This window comes from Rhodnius prolixus, unplaced genomic scaffold (assembly GCF_049639745.1).
Source record: "Rhodnius prolixus isolate KJV_2025 unplaced genomic scaffold, Rpr scaffold_2, whole genome shotgun sequence".
NCBI classification, from domain to species: Eukaryota; Metazoa; Arthropoda; class Insecta; order Hemiptera; family Reduviidae; genus Rhodnius; species Rhodnius prolixus.
In genome coordinates, this window is record NW_027411592.1 from 62,075,589 (window position 1) to 62,099,097 (window position 23,509).

A 23,509-nucleotide genomic window follows, 5' to 3' on the forward strand; every position below is an offset into this window, starting at 1 on the left:
GAGAGGAGATTTACCTTTTCATCCCGCCGAAAAAATCTTTCAGGTGATGGTTAGTGGCTGGATGCTGGGATTATCAAACAATAATCCAACTTTCAAGAAGTTCATATGCACACTACCCAAGACCTGACTCATAGCTTTTTGCTTTTAATTTTATTTAAAAGAAATCTCCGAGTCAAGTTCCAAAACCATTTTGAACGTTCATACTTGGCGAGAAACTTAATTACTGAAAAGTTAAATACGTCCAATTTCGTTAAATTTAAATTATAATTTGTACACCATTGAAAGGTAGAGAAACCCAAAGAAATATATTCTTTTATCAAAGTGTGGATTGACAGTTAAATTAAGGACTTTCTGAACTATTGATATTAAATGCATTCTTCAAATTGAGCTTGGAAAAGCTGAGACTCTCCGAACCTTCACCTCGGCACTACCAATGAAATCAGCTTCGCCGAGGTCAGAGTTAGTTGCCGATTCTGCCTTTTTAGAGCCACTCTATCCCATAAATCTCTGATGAGTAGTTGGAACGTTCTGGGATGTCATAAACAGTAGAGGAAGATGCTTTGACAAAATAGAACTCACCTAAAAGAGGGCAATATAATCTGTTCGTACTCGTCCACGGAGCACTCCTGGATGATGTAGATTATGGGTTGGAGGACAGCGGCCAGCACTTCCTGGGTCTTCATCTCCTGCTGCAGGCACGGCCAGACATGTTGGAACCATAATTTCTGCAAACATCAGTAGATTACATAGTTCGATATTAGTTTAAATTAAATTCCAACATTGATATAGCTCGAGTTTAAAAGAAACTCGCTGAAAGTTTCGGGAAAATCAGGAAACAACAAAAATTAGGTGTGAAACAGTCGCACGACTCCCACTGTGAGCGCTGTCTTGGAACACCCTAAACAATAGGCTTCTCCACTATTAGTCTATCTCTGCCAAAGATCCTGAATTAAACCTTTCACACACCCAGATGACCCTCATTGAGATGCGAATAAGGATATTTACCAGTGATAACTTGAAACTAAAAATCAGCAAGATAAGAATCCTTGCTCGTACGGCAGTCGAGAGAAACTAGAGGCGAGTCTTCAGTCTAGTTGTACGATACCATTGTACTTCATTCTCAGCTCAGAAAGCGGAAAATTGCACAATAATGAAGCCTGATTCCCAGTACTGGGTTCTATTCCTAGTTATAATGCAGTCATTGACAGTGCGTTCAGCCAGTCAAGACAAGTTGATAAATGGTAACTTCAAAATGTACGGAATAACCGCGAAGCGGTTTTGAAACATTCCGACTGAATGCGTCATGATCACAGGTTAGCGAGTGGTTATTGTATAAATAAGAGTGGATTAAATTTACTTTGGAAAGGTGGAGACGGCGCTGAAGGGCTGTTAATATTATTCATTAATATCGTTTTAAATTGTTGAGAGACAAAGAGATGTAGAACATGAGGCTTGGGGGATGTTGGACTGATGACCGACTGCCTGGTCGGGCCACTTGTCCAGCAACAGGTGGCAACTAAATAATATCAAAAATCACGCTCACATTTATATTTATATGTAAATACAATGTACACACTCACTCTGTCTATGTAGGGCAGTGTTTCCTTCAACGTGTGTTTGTAGAAGTGATTCTTCTGCGTGGGGTCCTTCATGTTGATGACGTCCAGAGTCTGCAGGGCTTGCACTAACGGGTCACTAAAACAACCACAATCAATCTAATTACAAACAATATTTCATTCTTGAGTGCTTACCTTATTCTCGCCAGCCACATTTTTCTACCAATTAGACAATTTAATATTCAACTAAATCAACATTTTCACTCAGTTTTACCAACTGTAAGAGATGTACGGAAGTGATGCTTTAGCAGTGTTTTTGTTATTTTGGGACTTCCACTGAAATATTCGTATTGAGTTCCTCTTTGAGCATGAAATGGTTTCCACTAATTGGATGAACGAGTTGGAGTGAGTTTAAGGTGTATTCTGGATCCTCCTAAATCATACAAGGTTTGTGAATAAACAGACTAAAGTAGGATGGTCTCCCTTTCTGTTCTCTGACAGGAAATGGCCAAACCAAACTTCCTGGCAATAATTTCGTATTACTCTGAGCTTCGTCATACAATATTACGCGAAAGATCTGCACACACCGTCTTATTCCAGTTTATAGTCTTAAACTTTTTACAAAAAGGTGCTGGAACGGATGCGGAACATGAAAGGGCATCATCCCAAAAATTGATTTTTATCCCTTCTCTTTTATCCATATTCAGTTAGAATAATGAGGACAAATAATTTATTTTAAATAAATTAATTCAATTAAAATAGGGATAAACATTTATTCGTTATTCCATCTTTCGAATAGTGTTTATTTACGACGCTAACGTACAATTTCAACTTTTAAAATGGTATAAATCGCAGATATTAACAATAAAATAAATGGACTATTAAGCCCTTTGAAACCGCCAGTTTTAAGGTCTACGTAGCCAGGCTTAGAACTTAGCCTAGACTTCCAATTCCGCTTTCAGTTTAAGTGCTCAGGACTTCTCTAAAACAGCATCAAGCATGTCAAACAGCTATACTTGAAATATTTCAGGTAAATTTTGAATATTTTTAAAATAAATGCGTTATAAAGCGAATGTTTCTGAGGTGTATAACTTCTAAAAAGATAAATCTGAAATGATTGGGTTAAATGCTCAGAACATTGCTGATGCACGGTAGAACTTCACATGGTTTCCAAGTCTGGCTTGCAAGTCTTTTGCAGTAGTAACAGAAAGTTACTGGTCTTTGGTAGCAGAGAGTGGAAATAAGAAAAGTAAAAGAAACATTCCCTCCAAAGATAAGACAAAGAAATCTGGAACAAAGGGTGCTGGACAGTGAAAGTTACGTTCAGAAAGTTATTGTGTGTTCCTTTGTGGGACGCTGTTATTTGCTCGTTAGTCGGTTTTTTCCCTTAAAGCGACTGAAAGAGCAAGAGAGGAAACAGGGTAACTCCTAACTGTGCAATTTAGGAAGAGACACTAAAACAATCTCACACATACCAAGAGTTCTTGAAAGGGACATCAAGGGTAAAGAGAGTGGCCGCGGCTCTAGTCCCGCAAGGGAAGTTAAAGGGCCGCCCGAATAAACAGTTCCATCAGTTCCGTCCTTTCTAGCAGCTCTACTAACACGCCTTGGTAGGCACTTGCCTACAGGAGATGGTTCTCCTGCACCCTGGCCCTTTCCAATTCTTTCATTTGGACATTTAATTGAACTTATCCAGCTACATTGTCCACTCCACTCATCTACATTAAAAGGATATGTTAAAGATGTGATAGCTTTTCTAGCTAACGATCTTCTACAGACTTTAAACCTCCTCCCCAAATACGTTTACAAGCAATATTACTTTAATCTTCAGACTTTGCAGAAGTTCTTAAAAAATATATATTTGTATGTATATATATTATACCAGAAAAGGGGGGGGTTTGGGGTAGTGGTCAAGAACGTGGCTTTGTAAGTGGGAGATCCCCAGTTCAAATCCCGCGAATGACTAGTTTTTATTTGATGGACAAAATTGTTTAAAGTAAAGCATGAGCTTCGGCCCCCGTTCACGATATCTAATCCACGGCTTAATAGTTGGACATTAAGCGTCGCCTGAAAAGATAGGCTGTCACTTTACTTACTTTATTTATACTAGAAGGAAGAAAGTAATATTGCCAATTTCAGGGTTATTTTTTAATTTTGCCAATCCTAGGGACTAGGTCATCTTCAGGGATTATGCTGTTGACAATTATATATTTTTACATTGTTTTATGTAAGGTTGGTCTGTCTTCGGTTTCTTTGGCAAAAGCAAAGCAAAGCTTGGCAATAATAAAAAATAACGACTGAAATTGGCAATATTCTGTCTTCCTCCTGGATTATTGAACCAGCCAATAGGAACAATGAACAATACAATGTATATTGCACATTAAGGTCGATCCAATTGCTTATACAGGACCTCACACTGATATCGTAGATATTACTGTTAAAATATATTCACGTTAGTAGTTCTGAGAGTGTTCCAAATAATCGAAACATCGGCAAACTAAAGCTCCCATTTTCTTCTCTCCTGATAACTCTCCGCAGTAAACAAATCGATAATTATCTCCAAGTGGTCGAGAATAGAGCCACATTTTTGTAAGTATTTCTTCCAAACTAATACTCTATTATTATTAATAGTAATACTCAAATACTCTTGTTCAGAGATCCAGAGGCCGCTTTCTAGTTAACCAGAAGATGGCACAGATCTTTGGCCTAAAGCTCTAGATTTTAGCTTTGGAATCATTTTTGTTTTGTTTATCATGTAATTTTTATTTTTTCAAAAATCCAATAATGAGGAAACAATGTGTACAGTTGCTCAATTGAAAATAAAAAAAAAGTAAAAAGTAAAGTAATCGCCTATTTTTTCAGGCGGGGCTTAACGTCCAACTACCAATTATGTGTCGTGGACGGAGGCGACGTACTTTACTATAAATTTCTTTTATTAACTATTAGATAAAATCCAAGGCCTAAGGACACCGGGAATCGAACCCAGTACCACAATGCAAATTAACTTTACTGGTGTCGCCTCTAACAGCTCGGCTACCGTGGCGCCATAATTGAAAATATTTTAATGTATTTTTTTTTTTTTTAAGAGTATTTCGTTAAGGGGGGGAGGGAAATAAATTAGTAAATTGTTTGGTTTTATTAAAAAATAATTCTCTGAGAAGAAAACTTGGGAGTAATTAATGTCATAAAAGGGCAGATTGCTGAGAGAATGCAGCTGAGAGAATGTATCAAATGTGGTGCCTGGCAATAAGTGGAAATCTGAAGGAAAATAAAAAACTTGAGTTGAAGTAAGTGAGCGGAAAGACAGAAAAGCGAGGAAAATAGAAAACAATCTGCGAACGATCAGTGTTGGGGGGGGGAGCGCCCGGAATATGGCAGCCCTAAGAAGACAGCTAAATGGTATTAGCTGGGGTAAATCCCTCGCAATCCCAAACTACTGTTGTATCAAACTGATCTGTACAGAAACACTAGCTCGTGCTTCGCCATATCTTATCTGCAGCCTGGTCAGCCAAAACATTGAATTGCTCATTTTTATACTCAAGCCCTGAGTTCTTGGTATGCAAACATTTCCAAGATCTTTCATCTTCACAGGATCCTCTGGCAAATCAGTTTCAGTGGCACGTTGCCATATCGCACCTTGTCGTTCAATCACACTTTTCATTGCCTGTCAAGAGGCAAGTAGTAACGTTCATTGCTTTCTTGATGTTTCTTATAGACGTAGCAACGTTTTCCTATGTTTAGTCCAATGTACCTTACAGAGTCTAGGCAGACAAGTATTTAAATTATAATATTTTGAATTCTGTTATTAGTGTAAATCTTGAAAAATAGTTTTTTGAATTGGCAAATGTTTTGAAACGAATGGCACGAGTTCTTCGTTAGCTCTGTTCAAAGAAGATCTATCAGCTAAGTCCGTACTCTATTGAGGTGGTAGTCAAGTTACAGCAGTGGCAACCTGTTGAAGCCGACATCTTTGTATATGCTTTAATTGTAACTGTTCTGTAATTAATTGAGTTAGCAGCATCCTTGACAATACATCTTTTGTAATATACTAATTGTTCGTATTCTATAATTTGAGGATGCTGTGGCTATGTGTAGTGGCATCATTGCTAATGCTAAAGGAATTTCCTTTCTTCTTATTAGTGTCTTTCTCTTGTTGAATTCTTCTTTCCAATCGCTGCTATGTCCGTCCGATACAGATGGCCGTGCTGCCCATAACAGGTTGTTTGTTGATTGAGGCTGATTGACTCTGATTGATTAACTGATTAACTGTTCACAAGACGTCAAGTGCTAAGTTGTCCTTGTTTCCCTTTTTTCTTAATACGGGTTTCTTAGTGGGAATACTTGGACTTTTTAAGACTCTCTGGTACTTCTAGAAGTTGGAGTCAGTTTTCAGTGTTGTAATGTTGTTAGGCTGGAGTACCGGCAGGGAATCAAATCCACTGTACATTTCTGCTAACAGGATAATATGAATTTTTTCGCTGGGTTCGAAACAGAAAATAATTTTTTAAAGTAATGAAATTATCATGAAAACTTTAATGTTCAGACTCAGTACATTTGGTTTACTGAGTTTCTTTACATTTGAATTCTACTAATTTCTTTTTACCTTAACAAAGAATTATTCTCTTTGATAGAATCGCTTATTTTGCTAAAATAGATTTTAGAGTGATGGTTAAGGTTGCCCCTTCCGGAAAATCACATAAAAAATAAATTTGTATGGGAAAATATTTTAAAGCGTTCTCCCTTTATTCGTGTTCATGTAAAATATGTTCAAAGTAAATTTGTTGGAAAGGTTTTTAGTCCTTCACGAAGCTTTTTTTTTTCTTTTTGAGGTCATTTTCTTTCTGAATGCTCTTTTATGAGTCTTTTGGTTTAAAAAGCAACTTTGGAACACTCGCAGTGATTCTATCTCGCAGACAGTTTAAAAGAGAACATGTTTTCTTCTTTATGTTTGGTTGGAGCATTCGATAGGAACAACCTGAGTAGACACACGGTAAAGGTGATGTAGGATAGTCTGAATGGCCTTTCTTGTAGCTGCTTGCGCCTGAGTGAATATCAGCCAAAATGTCAGATCGAAGGCTAAGTAAATATTCAGGTCTTCATGGCAGTCTTTAGTAACTCTCTAGTCAAAGAGCTTGCGTCTGTTTGTGTACTTTTTGAAATGAGTGCAGCCAGCCTCCCTAACTGGGCACTGTATTCACACGCTTTGCATAATGTATGCAACTTACAGCACACCCGAGTGTGCACTAAGCCGATCATAGTTCGCTATGTAGTGAGCATTAAACTTACTTTACATCCAGTCCAAACCTTGCTGCACAAACTCGTCAACACAGATAAAACTCAAATCACAATTCGTCAGCGAGGGATGGGGAATTAGTCTCGGCTAGATACTCGAGATATTCACTTACAATAGAGATGTTAATTACCTAACCTCCATCCAAACTAAATCTTGCACACATTAATAAAATAGTAAAATAGTAAATTTCTATTTGTTTTGGCATCACTGGATGAATACGTAACAAATCCTCCCATAACTTTACTAAAAATATAATTGCATTCAGAGTGGATTATCTGTATTAGGCTGCTTTGAAGCTCTCCAATTGGTTGTACAAGATAGCCAACTGAACATTTCTCAAACATCGTCAAATGAGGCTTGTTATGATTTTATAAATAAGACATATCTTTATTCTAATGATCATTTTAGTGTTTGCGCCCTGATTGGTCTGGCCATTTTCTTTCTTTCTCCTTTTCCTGATCAAAGTTATTGCTATTTCGATTCTGAGACTTCGATCCAAAGTTGCAAATTAGAATCAAATCGGCCTAGGAACAAATGTGCCAGGTGTAACACTTCCCCTCAGTCTATACTGACTAGTCGGGATTTGGGGGAATGTAACGTCGTACATCTGAATATTGAAGTCCTCCATCTTTTGGTACACATTCTCGGCCTCTTGAGTACCAGAATTAAATAAAGTTCCAAATTATAAGAATCACGTTGGACCGGAAATACCCGGCTTTTATGAATCACTTTGTGATTATTACTTTTTATATTTTGCTCAAAAATAGTTTTAAGAAAATTTAATCACATAAACTGCGGTCAGAGAAAGTGAAGTTAACATCAAACTTTCGGTGGAAGCGAGCAGTCACAGGGATGAATTGAGAACCGGAAAGAGGAAAAGATGGCGATACACCAACCCTTTTGGATTCGGCGTATGTATTCCTTTTTTATATGAACTCCACTGGACCAAGATGATATTTATCTTAGAAGGTATGGGAGAGAAGTTGATCAAACTTGCAAGTAGGATGGAGAAAGTGGGGATGTCGGAGGGCAGATAGTGCAGGAGAAAGCGAGTCGGAGGCGGAAGAGCCATCATGCCGCCTCCACTCACCTCCTCACTACCGCATTAAGCCGCCGTTTCTAGCTTCTTTTGACTTTCAAATTTTACGCGCACTTCCTCCTTCTATTCCACACCGAAAAGTTCCCAGTAGAGAACAGCCAAGTTCCTTATATTTCTGCATGTTCTCTAGCTTCAATAAGAGGACTCTCCCTACCGTCCCCAATTCAGAAAGTGCCTTTCTTATCGGAAAATTATGTTTTACGGGTAAGGGTTTCAGAAAATTATGATTAAGTGTAATTGATAGCGTTATTGACGTTGTCCTGGCGACAACCAAACATTAATATCGATAAATAGGTATACATTCTCTTGTCGTACCAAAGCGGATGGATTGTATTTATACAGATTTTCGCCTTTCATCGGAACATATATTTTTGAAATTACTTTTTGCGCTCAATGTGGTATCACTACTAAGTATTTATGAAATATTTAAACTAAATTCTGAATTTTTGTATTTTTAGTACGAAACCTAAGTTTCTAAAAATTTAATTACGTAATCTGCGTTCATAAAGTAGTGTAAGTATTCAAAGGGCCAAAAAACATGAATTCCGGAAGTCAGTTGGCACATGGGCAATACTTCCGTTCTCCGGAGGAGGAGTGAGAAATTGAAGGTAGGCTTATACTGTTCACTGACACAACCTTAACCAAAATCGATCTGAAAGCGCAGATTGAGCGTACACAGGATTCTCTTGATATCGTCCTGTGTAATCAACCAGCTAGTTAAGTAATGATCCTTTTCCTTACACTCGCCGGAAGTGAGACGATTCTTGAACCGGAAACTTATCACCATGCCATAGCAGTGTGTGACCTGTCATTAGATCTGTATTAATTAGCACATAGATGTTGTATTGGCTTTGTCGGTCTGATCCTGTTTGCCAGACTGCATTGCTCTACTGCAGTGCTAACTATGTAACCCGTGGCCCGCGGTAACAAATTCAATCCAAAATCTATTAACACAACTAAGAGAATATTAAATACTTTAGTTCAGCTAAAAATCCTCTTTTTATAAAAAAAATTTATTCATTAATGAAAACAAATGTGGTTGGGAGGGGCAGAGTTTGGTCAGTGGTTACGATGGCAGGCTTGCTCAGTGGGAGATCACCAGTTCGAATAAAAGTAGCGTGCAGCTACTTTTTATTTGTTAAAAAAAATGTTAATACTGGACTATGTGCTTCCTCCCGTACCTTGCGACCCAATTGGTAGTTGGATGTTAAGTCTGCCTAAAAAAAATGATTGTTAAAAACTTATGACATTGCCATGGCTACCCTTCTCCAGCTCGTGCTGATAAACGCGCCGATATCAATAACGATTGAAAATCACATTTGTCTCACAAATTCAGCAACTGTGCCGACCAACTAGACCACCTCTTCAGGCGACCCATTTCTTTTTGACAGAATATTCCAATCGTTTTGGCACGATGAGCACCCTTAACAGGGACTCTTGATTGTGGGGATTTGTAGCTACAATCCAGTAGCCGCCTGTCTCCGCTTTATTCTTTACTGAGATCAAATGACTATATTATAATATTTGGTCTACGTTGTGTCTTTATGAAAATAATACGAGGCAGGTGGCGCTAATGTCCAAAGCAGTCGATGCGCCTATATACTATATACACAGGCATGTCCATGGGACATATTTTTCTGTCCCATCCCATTGCAATTTATGCCTGTCCCATCCCATCCCATCCCACGGGATTCCCATTATAATATTAATATGGAATACAGTTCAAATAAAATTATTAAATTTATGAAAGTTTACGTTTAGCGTCTACTAAATAGGACTACATGTTCAAATAGACATGCAAAACGACAAAATTTATTAACTTTAACACTCAAAAGTATAATCTACGTATGACAATTTAATATCATTCTGACACTCTCATTCTATTTCTGAGTCACTCTGCTCACTCAGCACACTGTCAATTTCCTATCAATTTTGTTGCACTTACGCAACTGCAAATTTCAGCCTAAATTTATTTTACAATATCAAGTAACCACTACCATGGGAAGTACAAATGTGTGCTGTCCCATCCCATCCCATCCCATGGGACATTTCTTGTGGGATTCCCACAGGAATAACATTCCTATGGACAACACTGTATATACACATAGTATATAATAAAAAAATACGAGGCAGGATTGAGGTGGTATTTGGCGCCGAAACGTCTATCGTACGGAGAGATTTCCCAGTTTTGACCCTACAAACAACATTTTCAAGGAGGAAAGAAATGACGTCAGGCTAACTAGGTCTATATCAGCTGTTCTACAGTGTTTGTTCCAACATTAAGGTAACCTTGGAAGGGAGGGGGGTGTAAAAAGAAAAAAAAACTTGCCTGAAATATTTAATTAAAGTTAATAACTGTGCTGAAGGCCTCTGTTTGGGCTCCTTGCTGAGCAGCCGAACTGCAGCCTCCTGCAGAGGAATGGGTATCCTGGGCAACACGTTGTTCACCTGCTCCTCCAACTGAAAGTAGAACGCCATTATTGCCGAATTGCATGAAAATACCATATATATATATATATGCAATCTCCAATTTAAATGATGAACCAAATTTTACAAAATCAGCTTTCATAGTTCGAAGAAAATCAGCATCTGGAAATATGTTCAGGGATTGGCACTTCCGGGTGCGCCAGCCTCTTCAATCTCGGTACCATAACAATCTCTTTAAACTTATCTAATCATATATAATCAGAGTGGCTGAACTGTCCCCCCTCTCCAAGAAACATCCTCAGTCGAATATTGTTAGATTTCTCAGATAACGGTAGTAGGTCTTCATGTCTCCCACGGCTTAAAGATAATAAAAGCGCTCGTTTACGGGAAAATCTCAAAAAATGGAAAATCCGTTAGTAGATCATCAACTTCTGTCGAGGGATTTTGACCGGTAACTTTCTTTCAGGTCCTGTGGTGGTATCCGAACCTCTCAAGCATTCTCAGTACACATACTAAAGCGGGAAAGGACCTTGGCGTCACTTCTGGTACCCAAACATTACAAGCACAACATTCACTAAGGGACTACAGCTGATTGGCCAACCCACCGACGAACTCTAGCTCAGTTCTGAAGAGCCCAACATCCCTGCACAACCCTGACCCAAGAAAGCCGCTATAGATTTTTGAGACCGAAGTGGATTTATTTTGGGGCTACACTCTAATCTACTGTCAGTAAGGAGCGCTCTACTATTCTCTAATAACTAGTTTTTCCAACTCAGAGGTAAAATTTCAATTCGGGAAATTTCTGAGATGGCATATCTTTCTCTTACGGTAGTGACATCAATAAGAGAAATAAATAAATGCAAACGTGAAGAACTTTCTGGAAGGGATGTTAGAATCAAGAGAGAATTGTTTTGGTGAGATCAAATTTAGAGAGGCTGTGGTTGATTCTCTGAGAAGACTGAGCAGATGTATTTATATTAATTTCTAGCCAACCCATTTATATTAAATAACCGTCTTTCTTGTTGCATACCGCCGCAAGTTGGTACCGAGATGTTCATCAAGTTAGCAGCAAGTTAGCGAATTAATTCAGCAAGTTTTGGAGTGTAGTTAGAATTTCCTAACGGATGTAAAAGTTAACTTTCCGGTAACTGAAAGAGGAGAGATTGGCAACACTATTTCAACTATATCCAGGACGACCTACGCAGCACCCCATTTCTGTACCACTGTACAGAAGTTCCTGACACTAATTACTGTCAGAGTGGTTGGTCTAAGTGGGACTGGGACCCAAGTCAGATGCAGGGATGATCAGCAAAAACAGAATGAACCTCATTTATTGATTGGAGAACTGAATGACAAGAACCCTCTAAGAGAAGAGTAAAAGGTCTCCAGTTAAATAGAATGAGTTGGGTCGCTCTGTTGGCGAACTCGGTCCCTAATTGAAGATTCAGCCACTTTCCGTCTGACCTGGTTCGCCATAGTTTATCCTACTCCAAGCTCTGCGCATTCCATTGATATAAACTTCCTGGAAGCCATTTTCACTTTACGCGCACATTTTCGGCAGTGATTTTCAGTAATTCTGTCAGAGAATTAACATTGGTTCCGCAGCAAAAAAATCAATTAAAAACTTATCCGCAGAAAACACTCATACGACTTCCGCAACTAAATTTTGGCCTTTTGTAACTTGGTTTAGTTTCCGAATTTCAGAGAGAAAGTTACTAACATCAGACGGTTTGTGAGTCCGCCCAGGGCTCTGAAATGCGAACTTAAAGCTAAACATACACCACAAATGCCCCAGAACTTCTATAAACAAAACTATCTGACAGCAATGATAGAAATAATAGTTTCAAAGCTACGCGTTTGTAATATGTATAGTTTAGAATTTCTAATGCATTTGGAAACGGAAGTAGAGTGAGATGGCTGGATATAATAAAGGAGATAAAATAAATTCTAATTAAATGAAATCTTTACTTAGAGAAATTGAGACCACTTATGCAAGTCACAACATGCTCCTTCAAATAAATTAAAAAAGAGGAGAATTTGTAAAGGGGGAAAAAACATTTTGGCCAAACTGTTAAAAATGGGGGGGGGAAGTAGGAGCTGAAAACTCTGTGGTTATTTATAGAATTCTACAGTCGACTTAACTTACCAGTCGATTGGGTTCATTCATGACAAATTGTAAACCACAAGTGGGTTTCGGTGGGGTGGAAGGGTGCAGAAAGGGTTCTCTGCCATTTACACATTCATTAAATTGAATTTCGAATTTAAAGAGTAATCATGATTACTAAGTGCTCTTCCTGTTATAAAAGGAAGTAATTAAAGCACGTCTCAGATTTTCACCGGAAATTCAGTATCTCCTGAATCTAATTAAGTGATATTTTCAAATTTCCTTGGGCATATTGTCTAAAATTAGTCCTGTGCTTCTTTAACTGCCCCCCTCCGTAATCTTCATAATTCGTTCGAAATTTTGCTGAAACTGTTTACGACTTCCTAAGGTAATAGGAAGATTTCGAACAAAATTACGAAGATTACGGGCAGTTAAAGAAACAATTACTGTTTGTGCAATAAACATTAGGTAATAATATACAATAAAAAACCTTTCCCACTGGAGGTGCCCTTTCGTTACGCTCCAAAGGGAAATACCTGCACCGGATGAAGGTAAAACTGAATTCTCCAAAAACAAATAACTAATTTCTTCCAATAATTTTGCTATGAGAATTCTGAATAGTACAGTTCTGACATCAGGTTCTCAATAGCAAGTGTAAAGCATGCTACATGTTAGTAAGTAGAATTCAAATGTGTAGAAGTCTGATAGCCTGTGACCTTGAATTGCAGTAATAGAAAGTGGTGAGTATTCCAATCAGATTGTGCATACGAACTGCACTTATGTTAGATGTACAGGTATTTGTGAGAGCTGAAGTACAGCGTAGATTGTACATACGAGTATATTACCGCCAAACTATTGTGCTAGGTGGGCTAGGGTAGCGACAGAGCGACTACAAGCTAGTGGAGTTGCACTTTGGCAACAAGTGGAGGCTGATTCAATTCCGGGTACCGACAGTGCCCTCCTCTTCTTGCTCACAACAACAGAACGCACTCGTAGAGCGCGCGCTCTACTAATAGCAGAGTGCTCTAACTTCGTTACACGCTGCGTACCACATCACTACCAGAATCTAGTTTACCAGAAACATTGTTATCTTGCAGCAGCGCGGTTCGCTTGTTTGACTTTAACCCCTGTATTCCTCAGTGTTATTGTCGCAATGCTACAGAGTTCTAAACATACACATTATGCATCTAAAACATTTGGCTACAAGGGAACACGAGACAGTCATTTCTAGAGAAAGTTGACGCACCAGAAGAAGCCGTGCAGACAGAAGATTGGTCACAACCGTTTCCCATCTTTTTGCATTCTGAATTATTGAACTTTTTTATTTGGGTTTGAGAAAAGTCTGTTCCCAAGTCAGTGGTGAGAAAATAAAACAAAAACAAAACGATAAGTCAAAGTGAAATGACACGTTAGAAGATAGATTAACCTGGAACTCTGGCTCTAAGCTAGCAACACCTAACATCCAAGTTGAAATCCTCTTGAGTTGAGCTGACCACACGCAGGGCAAAGTAATTTGAGAGACACACTCTGCCAGTCAGTCTATTTCCTTCAGCTTCCATAAACCCTTTATCTTACATTCTTATAGCAGAGGCAACGATCCATTCTGAGCCGACACTTTAGACTAGAGGCAATTCAGTACTACCTGACAACTTTAAAAACACAAATATCCCGAATATAGGGGATAGGCCTGTCCTTAGGAAACCAAGTCCAAGAAGGTAGTTGAAGCTTTTTGCCAATTAATCTAATAAATTGAAAATCCTCTGGCATCATCTCAGTGTAACATCCTCTTTTGCGTAATTTTAATAAACTGTGACCCCGTGTCCGTGTGTTAAGGATTCCGAGGTTGAAGGAAGTTGAGAAAAGTCGTGAGGGTGTTTGGAAAGGAATTTTCTTCCACAAATATTTTATCCCAAACAAATTGTGTAGATAAAGATGAGAAATTTGTAACTATGGTACATGAGTCTGTGTGGAGAACGGGATCAGTGACTTACATTCATCAATAGCCGCCAAAGTAAAGAGTGCCCTCGGCCTTCCGGCATGCGGTCTGGAATTTTTTAATAAGAGGATATTATTGGAAGGGAGCGCACAGTGCAGCCATTAATCATCTGTCCAGGATATCCCGGCTTTCGGAATATTGACCTCCGCTCCGCCCTCGCTGTATCCAACAGAACTGGTGTGTACACTCTCACCACTTTCCTCTTCTAATTAAGATTACTTCAAACTTGGAATCTGAACGAAAAAGATCGATTTCAATACGATACTTTTTAAAAAACTATTCTGTCAGGAAAAGCGTAACGTCACAGCGTTTCTCTGAGGATTAGTTTCGAACCCATTGCCAATGCTCTATTCCGGTTCAAATGGAGTTACGAGTATTTCCCATTCTGTTAGCGAGCTTTACAGCGCATCATTCCTAACCACTGTTCTCAGCCACTTTGTGACCAACTTCAACGAAGGAAAAGCTTAGGAAATTCCAGCAGCCTTATTCTTCCGACCGTAAAGTTTGACTGGACACTATTCGCACTTAAGAACCGTTTCCAGTGTGTGTGTGTGCCATTTCAGTGGAAATTTTTATACGAGGAAAATAGAGTGGGGGGCCGTAATTTTTAAAACTAAAAGCCCCAGATATTCAGTTTTATTTTTAAATGCAAACACTTCGTCAGGGCCATCGCAAAATATTCTTTGACAGGTAGCCTTTGTAAGATCCACCGACGCAACGTACGAGTTCCAAATATAGAAGGACGTTCTCTACATTCGACTAGAGATAAACACGTAATGGGCCAGTACGGTAAGAGAACTGAAACAGTTTGCATATCTAGTACCTATTATGTAAATTTTATTATTACTTTTGAATTATGGGTATTAATTGTTTTTTTAATGCCTTCATTTAAATAATAAGAAGAGATGCTGAGCATTATTGGGAAAAATAATTTTTTAATTTGTGTGGGACGCATTAGAAATTATTCAGTAGGTGGTTAATCGGTATGACGTCATTGTGAAGTATCGTCTGAGACCCGCCCACGGAGTGCCAGCGCTCTGAGAAGTATTGGTGTGAAGGGCTGGCTGGTTGTAACGAGCTTGAAAGTTCCATCATCACGTTAGAGCTTGACAAAATAACCAGCGAGTGTATTTGCTTAACTAGAACAGAACGTTAAAAATGACCAAGTATAAAGCAGGTACTTTAAATAATAATAGGTTTAATGACTGGCTCAGAAGTGCAGCTAATAAAGCAACGAGAGAAATTGCGGAAGTAATCTAGGGAACCTCCAGGTTCTGCGCCCTCGTTCTATACTTTTTTTTCCTGACGCTACATTGACGGTCGACTGGTTGGCAGTCTCTTTTAGATTGAAATTGATTGCTACCAGGCAGTCGAAGCTATCCGAGACAGTTTTTTAAACCATTCCTGGCATTTTTTGGCTGAAGTTTTGAACCAGACCTGGAGATCAACCCAGCTGCATTACACAAACCTTCTAGCAAGAGATACGATGCCGGTGTTTTTTTCTGGCAGTGTACCGAATAGTGAGCTGTAAGCTCTTAGGCCGAAAAAATCTAAGGGCAAGCAGCTGGTTTCGAACTTGGGATCTCCAGTTGAACGCTAACCACTGAGATAATCCCTTCCCTATGATCTCTTGTTATTATTATTTTATTTTCATAATTCCAAAGACTTATTTTCTTACTTCCTAAGAAAAATTTGTTTGGACATTCACATTAGATGCATTGAATACGCACCATATCTAGCTGCTTCACATAGGACGAAGAACTATGGTTAGCTTGAATTAAAGGCCGTCCGTTGTTGTAAATAGTGCATATGACCATGCCTAGCGAGAACATGTCGCTCTTGATACTGCACTGCGACAATGTCTGCACTTCTGGAGCTGCAACACAGAGAAAACACGAGCATATTATTAAGACCTATTATACGAGTATAGTGCAGCATTCCCTGTGGACTAACTAGTTCTTCCCAATACTCATTGAGATTTAAGGTGCACTTTCTGTTACAATGCTTGGGTTTAGCGATACTTCATCTGCTCACTCCAATTCGATTTTTTCCTACTAGACGCATTAAGTGTCATCAATCAAATTAGACGCTAACTAAAGCGGTTTCTCGGCAGCTCTGTTGTATAAATTTCCAGGGCCATTTGATTAAGGTACCAAAAACGCAAGTCAGCAAAAATCAGAGAGCAATAAAAGAATACTGTTGAAGAAGGCACGTGTCTCAGCGCCCACAGAACACGAAGGAAATTAATATCACTTAAGAACAAGTGTTAGTCCAAAGTGACCCAAGTAGCCTGAGTATGTATTACTTGTATTTAAATGCTGATTACCTGTTACAAGAATGATATGCAAAAGTAGATAGTATGATAGCTAAGGTAGAAATGGTAACTCATAGATTAAGGTAAACTGTAAAACTGCAATCTCTTAGGTATGCAAATTATGAGTTAGGAGGAGGAGGAGGAGGAGGAGGAGGAGGAGGAGGAGGAGGAGGAGGAGGAGGAGGAGGAGGAGGATTGTAGATGGAAAGCTTGTGAGCAGCCGACATTGAATGTTGAAGCTGATTTAGTGACGCCTGAATGGCTCTTTTTCTCAGATGTTTGTGTTTCCCGGCAAGGGAAAGAGAACGGTCCCTTCTCGGCCGCTACTTAACTTCAAAGTCTACTTCTCTCCTAAATGTGCACGTAAATGGGTTTTTCCCAGGAGATATTGCGACTGTGTTGAATCTAGACCATCAAATTGGAGCAATATCTGCCAATTTCCTGTCTACATCATGCAAATAATGTGACTTTCAGGTTGGCTGATCTGATGATGGTATAGTACATGATGATCGCCAAACTTTGGTAGCAGCAATGAAGAGTATTACTTCCCGCTGATATTTCTTGGTTGGTCGTGTACGGATATTCTAGTACTTCTGTTAAGAGTAAACTTTTGAACTTGCAGCTCCGTCAGTAGCTGTAACGCTTCACGAAAATAAGCTACAATGAAGCTGTTATGCAAATTGCATAGTGCCCAGGATAAGGAGTGGATATTTTAAGTAATAAAATGGTTAGGCTGGGAGCAGAGAGGAGTGGGGTCGGGATAGAGACGTGAGTGGAGGGGGGAAGACCGGCAAGGAGGACTCCGCCGCTGCAAACTTGGCCATCTGCCGCCCCCGCCCGGATGTGCAGCTGTCTGTAGAGGTGCGACTAGAGTGCTACTACTAGGTGATGGTTACATTCACCAGAGAGGCTGTGGTTTGTCTTCAATTTTAATGGATGCGAAGCTCGGTTATTTACGCTCCAGTGGCCACTATCTAAGAGAACCTATCTAGGAGGCTCCTCTCCAAATAGATGGGAGACACTCACAAGTTTAATGTTTCCTTAGTGCCGATATTCCATACAACTCTGTTGTAGAGTCCCCCCTTCTTCTAGTGTGGGCCAGACCACCCACACTTTATTTCTATCACCCACATTACCCACAAGTGTACATTACGGCTAGAATCTCCTCCGCATGACTCGGTGTGCCCCAGATAGTGAGAGGTAACCGTCACTTGTTCGTCGTGTTATCTCTTTGTGAGATCACCAGTCAGCTGCCAACCTCCCGCAGCACAAAACAACATCACTCTTGTTCACTAACTTTCTACTTCCTTCCAGCTCTTGCAAGAGGAAATATTGCAAAAGTGCTTCAGAGCAAAGTGCTTTTAAAAGCAAGCCGCAAAAAGGAGAAGGTTGGCTATCTATCATCAATCTTTGAGAAACTAGCTCCATCAGTATTCTTTGAACCTAGAGACCATTTCATTAAAATATTTAAAAAAAAAAAATTCATTTCAGAAAATCAACTTTGTTCTAAAGTGCCAGAACAGTGCCAAGTACCGACTAAACACAAATACAAAATTAAAAAGAATAGAATAAGCAAACATAATTTCAAATGTGAGGAATATAAACTGACCTGTTGGAACTTGAATAATGTTTAGACTGTTGCTGTTTAAAAAAGGCAATATTGCTCTTTTTTGAATGATCTGTTTTTTAGATCTGGGAGATCACTCTGTGAGGCTGTTTTGTGATTTGATGATTGTTTAGAAGTTCGATGAGTCTGCGCAGAGTCTACTATCCTAGCCGCAGACTAACACTGGCTGATAAGTAACCCAATTGTAATTACTTTAATTCAGATAATCTGGGGTTTAGGCCGGGAGCCCTAAAGGTCGCCCACTGTTACAAGCATTAAATTTATCATGCGAGAGCGTTCGTGCACGACGCTAAGCTGAATCTAAACAATGATAATTACTTAGTTTATCAGCAGATAGGGCTGGAGGGGTGCCAGAGAGTGAGTTGTGGATCAGTCCTTAGTTTGGTGTCAGCCAGCAAATAGCTCCCCTGGAATAGAGTAACACCCAATAAACTCATAATTGCTTCTATCAGCAGCAAGGGTTCATCTTCTCGGTGTGAAATTAGCGCCAGCGTACTTAAATCTTAATTAAATTTATATTCCTTTTGCTTAATGTTTGGTGGGTGCGCATGGTGAACTTGAAGAAGTACAATGCGCTGGAAAGGAAGGAAACTGAAATATAAGAACTGTAATACGAGTACATCCTCCTCCCGAGCAAACAGCAAACCAATTGAATTATTTCGTAGGCTACCCTAACATTCTAGTTTGGAATGTGATTTAGAAGGAATTGTGACGTAAGCTTATTTTAGGAATCTTCGGAAGGAAGTCTTTCATCTTTTATCTTTTAAGTTCCAAGAAAACTTGATTACGCAAAATGCGGTGAGAGAAAATCAGGTTAGTGTTCAAGTTAAGGAGCTTTTTAAATAAATATTTGGATCAGCCGGATGATATCCCTGGGGCTAGTTTAGGACTCGGGTATTCACTGGGATATTCATTTAATGAGTACGTTCACCCTTTTCAATAGAATCGCTTCACTAGAACGTGAATTTCGATCCAGCAGGGAAAAAAATTCTCTATTATAATCAAGTTGGTGGAGGTTAGAGGAGCGATGTACAGATCGCGTGTCCACCCTCTATAAATCCAGCATGTAATTCAGTTTATTTGAAAGCTTCATTTTATTTTCTTAACTTGTTTGCAATAAGTTGGCGGTGAAAGATGTTTGACCAGGTAAGCGATTTCTTTCTCTTTTTTTAACTTAAGGAGCTTCTGTTTCAGACGATACTCTGTGAGTTCTAATAGAGAATCTAAGGGCAGACCCAGCAACTCCGCAAGGGAGAAGAATGTAATAGCCATTCAGCTAATCTGTTCCCTCAAGGAAAGAAGTTATTTTACATTTATCTTTCTGCTTAAAAGTGGAAGCGGAAGTGGCAGGAAGTTACGAAATCCATTTAGAAAGCATGTATCCGTGCTAGAATAAATATTATCTGATTACGTAAAAGAAGCGACGAGGCGCCGGTCCCGTTTGTCTAGAATGAGCCAGTAGCACATTGATTGGATAGTTTATGTAATTGCCGAGGAAGTTGATCCTGGATTTGCCTCCATGTTCCCGTGGAAAGGAAGTATTGTGATAGCCTTCAGGACAGATTGATTGCTTGGTAAATATCCTTTCTAACATAACATATCCCTTCTGTCAGAACGCCCCCCCCCCCCATTCAATATACCGAGAAAATGGATCTAATTAGGCACTTAGGCATTCATAAATCGCCCCTAAACTTGCGGATCCTGGGCCATAACCAGTCTTTTCATAATTAGCTGAGTTTTTTTTTTCTTGTTTTACAGAAAGATACATATTTAATCAATAAAAAAATCTATTCAACTGACTGAAACATGTGACTCTACGAGTATTTCAAAATTAAATTATAGGAAAATCTGACGTGAAAACGCATGACTTACTTTCAGCGCAATTTATTCAATTAGGTATACTTTAACTTGGCATTTATACTAAAGACTAGTAGACTTCTTATTAGTCACTATAAGATTTTTTATTTTTTTTTAATTTGAGGCGCGTCACATCTTGAGTTCTTTGCGCCCGGAGCTTTTTCCAGTGCACTGTGGTCCCGTTACTGTGGACGACACTGCCATCACAACACTGGCAGAAAGCTCTTAGGAAGTAGGCTATTTACGAGAAAATAAATTTCATTAAAGAAAAGTGATAAACAAAACCCCATTTATTGAAGAATACATACTCGTGCATATTTTAAGTTTCAAGTAAAATTGCGCCAAAAGCAAGTCTTTCCGGTAAGAATGGCGCTCTTCCGCTCGATCAGCAGTAGTTGTTCTGCGAAGCCAGAAAGATTGTGGCTAATTAAAGAAATGCCATAAATGTGTAATAGATGGTTACGCTAGTGTTTTATGGTGATTGCCAAGCAAGTTTGGGGGAAGACGGGTGAGAGGAGGGGAATAAATGGGTCGACAGGTCATGGCGCTGGGTATTGATCCAGACCCAGACTTGCTCGCCGTGTTGTTGTCGTTCCACTCAGAGTGTCACTCACTTACACAGAGAGAATGCGAGCAGGCCTGCCACTACCAGCACACCAAAAACAAACTAGCACTACTACCTGTTGCCATCTTTATATTTACCACATAGCCAGCAACATCACAGTCCCATAACCACCTGTGTCCATGACATCATCTACCTAGGCCTCTTGCCAACTAGCTCAACAGCCCAATTTTCTTTCCGCTTTATCACAACGTTATTCCAATCAATTACCTGACAAACCAGCTCCTCGTCATTTTGTTTCTCAAAGGGAACTTCTAAAATCGAAGGATTAACACCCTCCTAGGATTTTAAAGACCTCCATCCTGATTAGTAAAACGGCTATGTTTCTTCAAGTAGTTCATAACATTGAACACTGCTTCAGAAGCAATTATTCTCTTTTGGCTCAGTGATGATGCATTGGTGTTGCTGTTCGAGATCTTACTATCGAGATAGATAGAGCTCAGACGCCAGAAATAACTAGAGAGCAACAGGTTGGCGGAAATAGAGTTTTTGGGTCAGCCAAATTGCTTTGAAAACCCTGGAGCCAGAGGGCTCATCAAAGTAGTTAAAGAAGTTTCCACATTGGGGCATAAGAAAGAGTTAGAGCGTTAGATGATGTTGTGGGCGGTCTCTTTTCATCCCTTGAAAACTCCAAGACTTGCAATCATTTCCTGACTATTGATCTGGCTGCCAGAATCAAAGAAAGAAGAAGTTTACAAGAAACAGTCATGAGATGGCTCCAAATTGCGGATTTTCTTTTCTTCTCTGTTGAATGCTGAAGAGATTAAGTAGGTTCAGCCTAAGTGCTCCCTCGAGAGCATTAAATAGAATAAGGGTGTGTTTACAGGATCCTAGAGACGATTATCAAACTGCGGACTATGACTTCAACCTAATTGTTTCGGTTCACTAAGTGCATCATTTAAACAGTATTACAGATTATCTAAGAATAAATCCGATCTTTGATCTTTGATTTTCAAGAATATCCAACAGGTGGTTAAAACTGCATATTCCCCCCACTGCTTGGTAGGTCTGAAGTTTAGCCCCCGCTAAGTTTAGCTTTTCCTTATTGCTATAAGATTAAGTGCTAGGATCGTGTGAAATTTTCAATTCTAATAATTTTAGGGTGAGGCGGCCTGATGGAAGATTGATTCTTCAATCCATAACTCGGCCGACTTATATAAGCTGATATAAGGATATAAACTTATATAAGGTTGAAGAAAGTTCAAAACTTCAGCTGTCTGATAACTGTCAGACTTCACTTCAAAATATTTGGTTTTAAGGAAAACTAAGGATGGAAAAAGTTGGTTAGTCCGCCGAATGAGCTGCCGTTAGAGCGCACTTCAGATCTTCAGACCTTGGCCAGCATCTGCACTGCTCTACGAAATGAATGTCTCAAAGAACTTTCTTTACCGGCCCATTTATTCCTTGATCTCTTTTTAAGAACGGAATTTTTAGCGTTTACAGCTAACTAATGTTCAAACAAAATCTCTTTGTTTTAGTTTGATGTTACGACGCAATAAATGAACATCAATTTATAAGAAAGATAAAAGCTTTAAAGCTAAACCGCCACCTGTTACACGGACATAACTCCCGGAGGCCGAGAGGGATTGCTTTTGGGTGTCACACGCAGTTTATAAGCTCTCCAGACAACAGTTTGTAACTCTCAACCAGAGTAACGACTATATAGCTGGCGACTTTATAATGGCATCAACAACCTGAGAGATTTGAAAAGCCTGAACACCATCAGCTGATCCCAGCAGATCAGCTGAGGGATGCTGGTTTACGGAGATGTGCACGCGATATTCTGAGAAAGCCAGCGAAGCGAAAACTGCCGTCAGTGGAATTGTGCTCCGACTGAGAAATACCCGTCTAATCCAAACCCTTCAAAAGATGAAGAGACTCTGAAGTTCTGAAGTAGAACTTTTAAGCCAAGCAGCAGAAGCACCCTCAAGGGCAGAAGTGCCCTTTCCTCCAGTTTCATGGGAGAATGTGTACTAAGAGCAACTCAATAAGAATATTACCGATGTCTATTGCATGATCTCCATTGATAACATTGATACGATCGTGGTATATTTAAGCAAAAACTTAAAGTTTAAGAGGTTAAGCATAACGGTTAATTAAGCGACAAAAGGTATACAATCAGCCACTAAACAACATTTCTTTCACACTTCAGATCATAAAGAGAAAAACAATTGATATCGTTATGCTTTATCGTGCACTTTTTGATGTTTAACCCCTGTACAACTGTTCTGCAAAACACTTTTAATATAGTTATTTTAATTGATACATACCAGAGTTGGGCAAAAATTTAATCAATTAAAAAACAATTGAATTAAACCGAAATTTAATTTTAATCATGATTAAAATTAAAAAATTTAATCGGCCAAAATTAGTTGATTAAAATTAAATTCACTTTTAATTTAATCGCAATTTAATCAATTAAAATTTTTAATCATAACTAAAAATTAAGATTAAAATTAAAATTAAATAATCAGAATTTTAATTGATTGAATTAAATTCCAAATTTAGTTTTAATCACTTTGGACGATTAAATTTTTTAATTTAATCAAAATTTGAGAGATTAAATTTTTAAAACCAAACATTGCCAATGGTTAAACCAGAATCGGACCAATGC

The 23,509-nt window shown here is 39.0% G+C and overlaps 1 protein-coding gene across 10 annotated transcripts in view; it reads right to left on the reverse strand.

Moving 5' to 3' along the window:
- Positions 1-23,509, reverse strand: part of bma (SCY1-like protein bma) — a 144,162-nt gene that overhangs the window by 48,724 nt on the left and 71,929 nt on the right. For all 10 annotated transcript variants that reach the window (XR_012455931.1, XM_074120181.1, XM_074120180.1 and 7 more), the window contains exons 7-10: positions 16,206-16,351; positions 10,278-10,408; positions 1,581-1,695; positions 580-725 (exon numbers count right to left, since the gene is read on the reverse strand). Coding sequence is in view for 9 of the 10 variants with exons in the window: in XM_074120181.1 (XP_073976282.1) it covers positions 580-725; positions 1,581-1,695; positions 10,278-10,408; positions 16,206-16,351 (538 nt within the window). In the remaining variant the exon portion in view is untranslated. The remainder of the gene's footprint in view (positions 1-579; positions 726-1,580; positions 1,696-10,277; positions 10,409-16,205; positions 16,352-23,509) is intronic.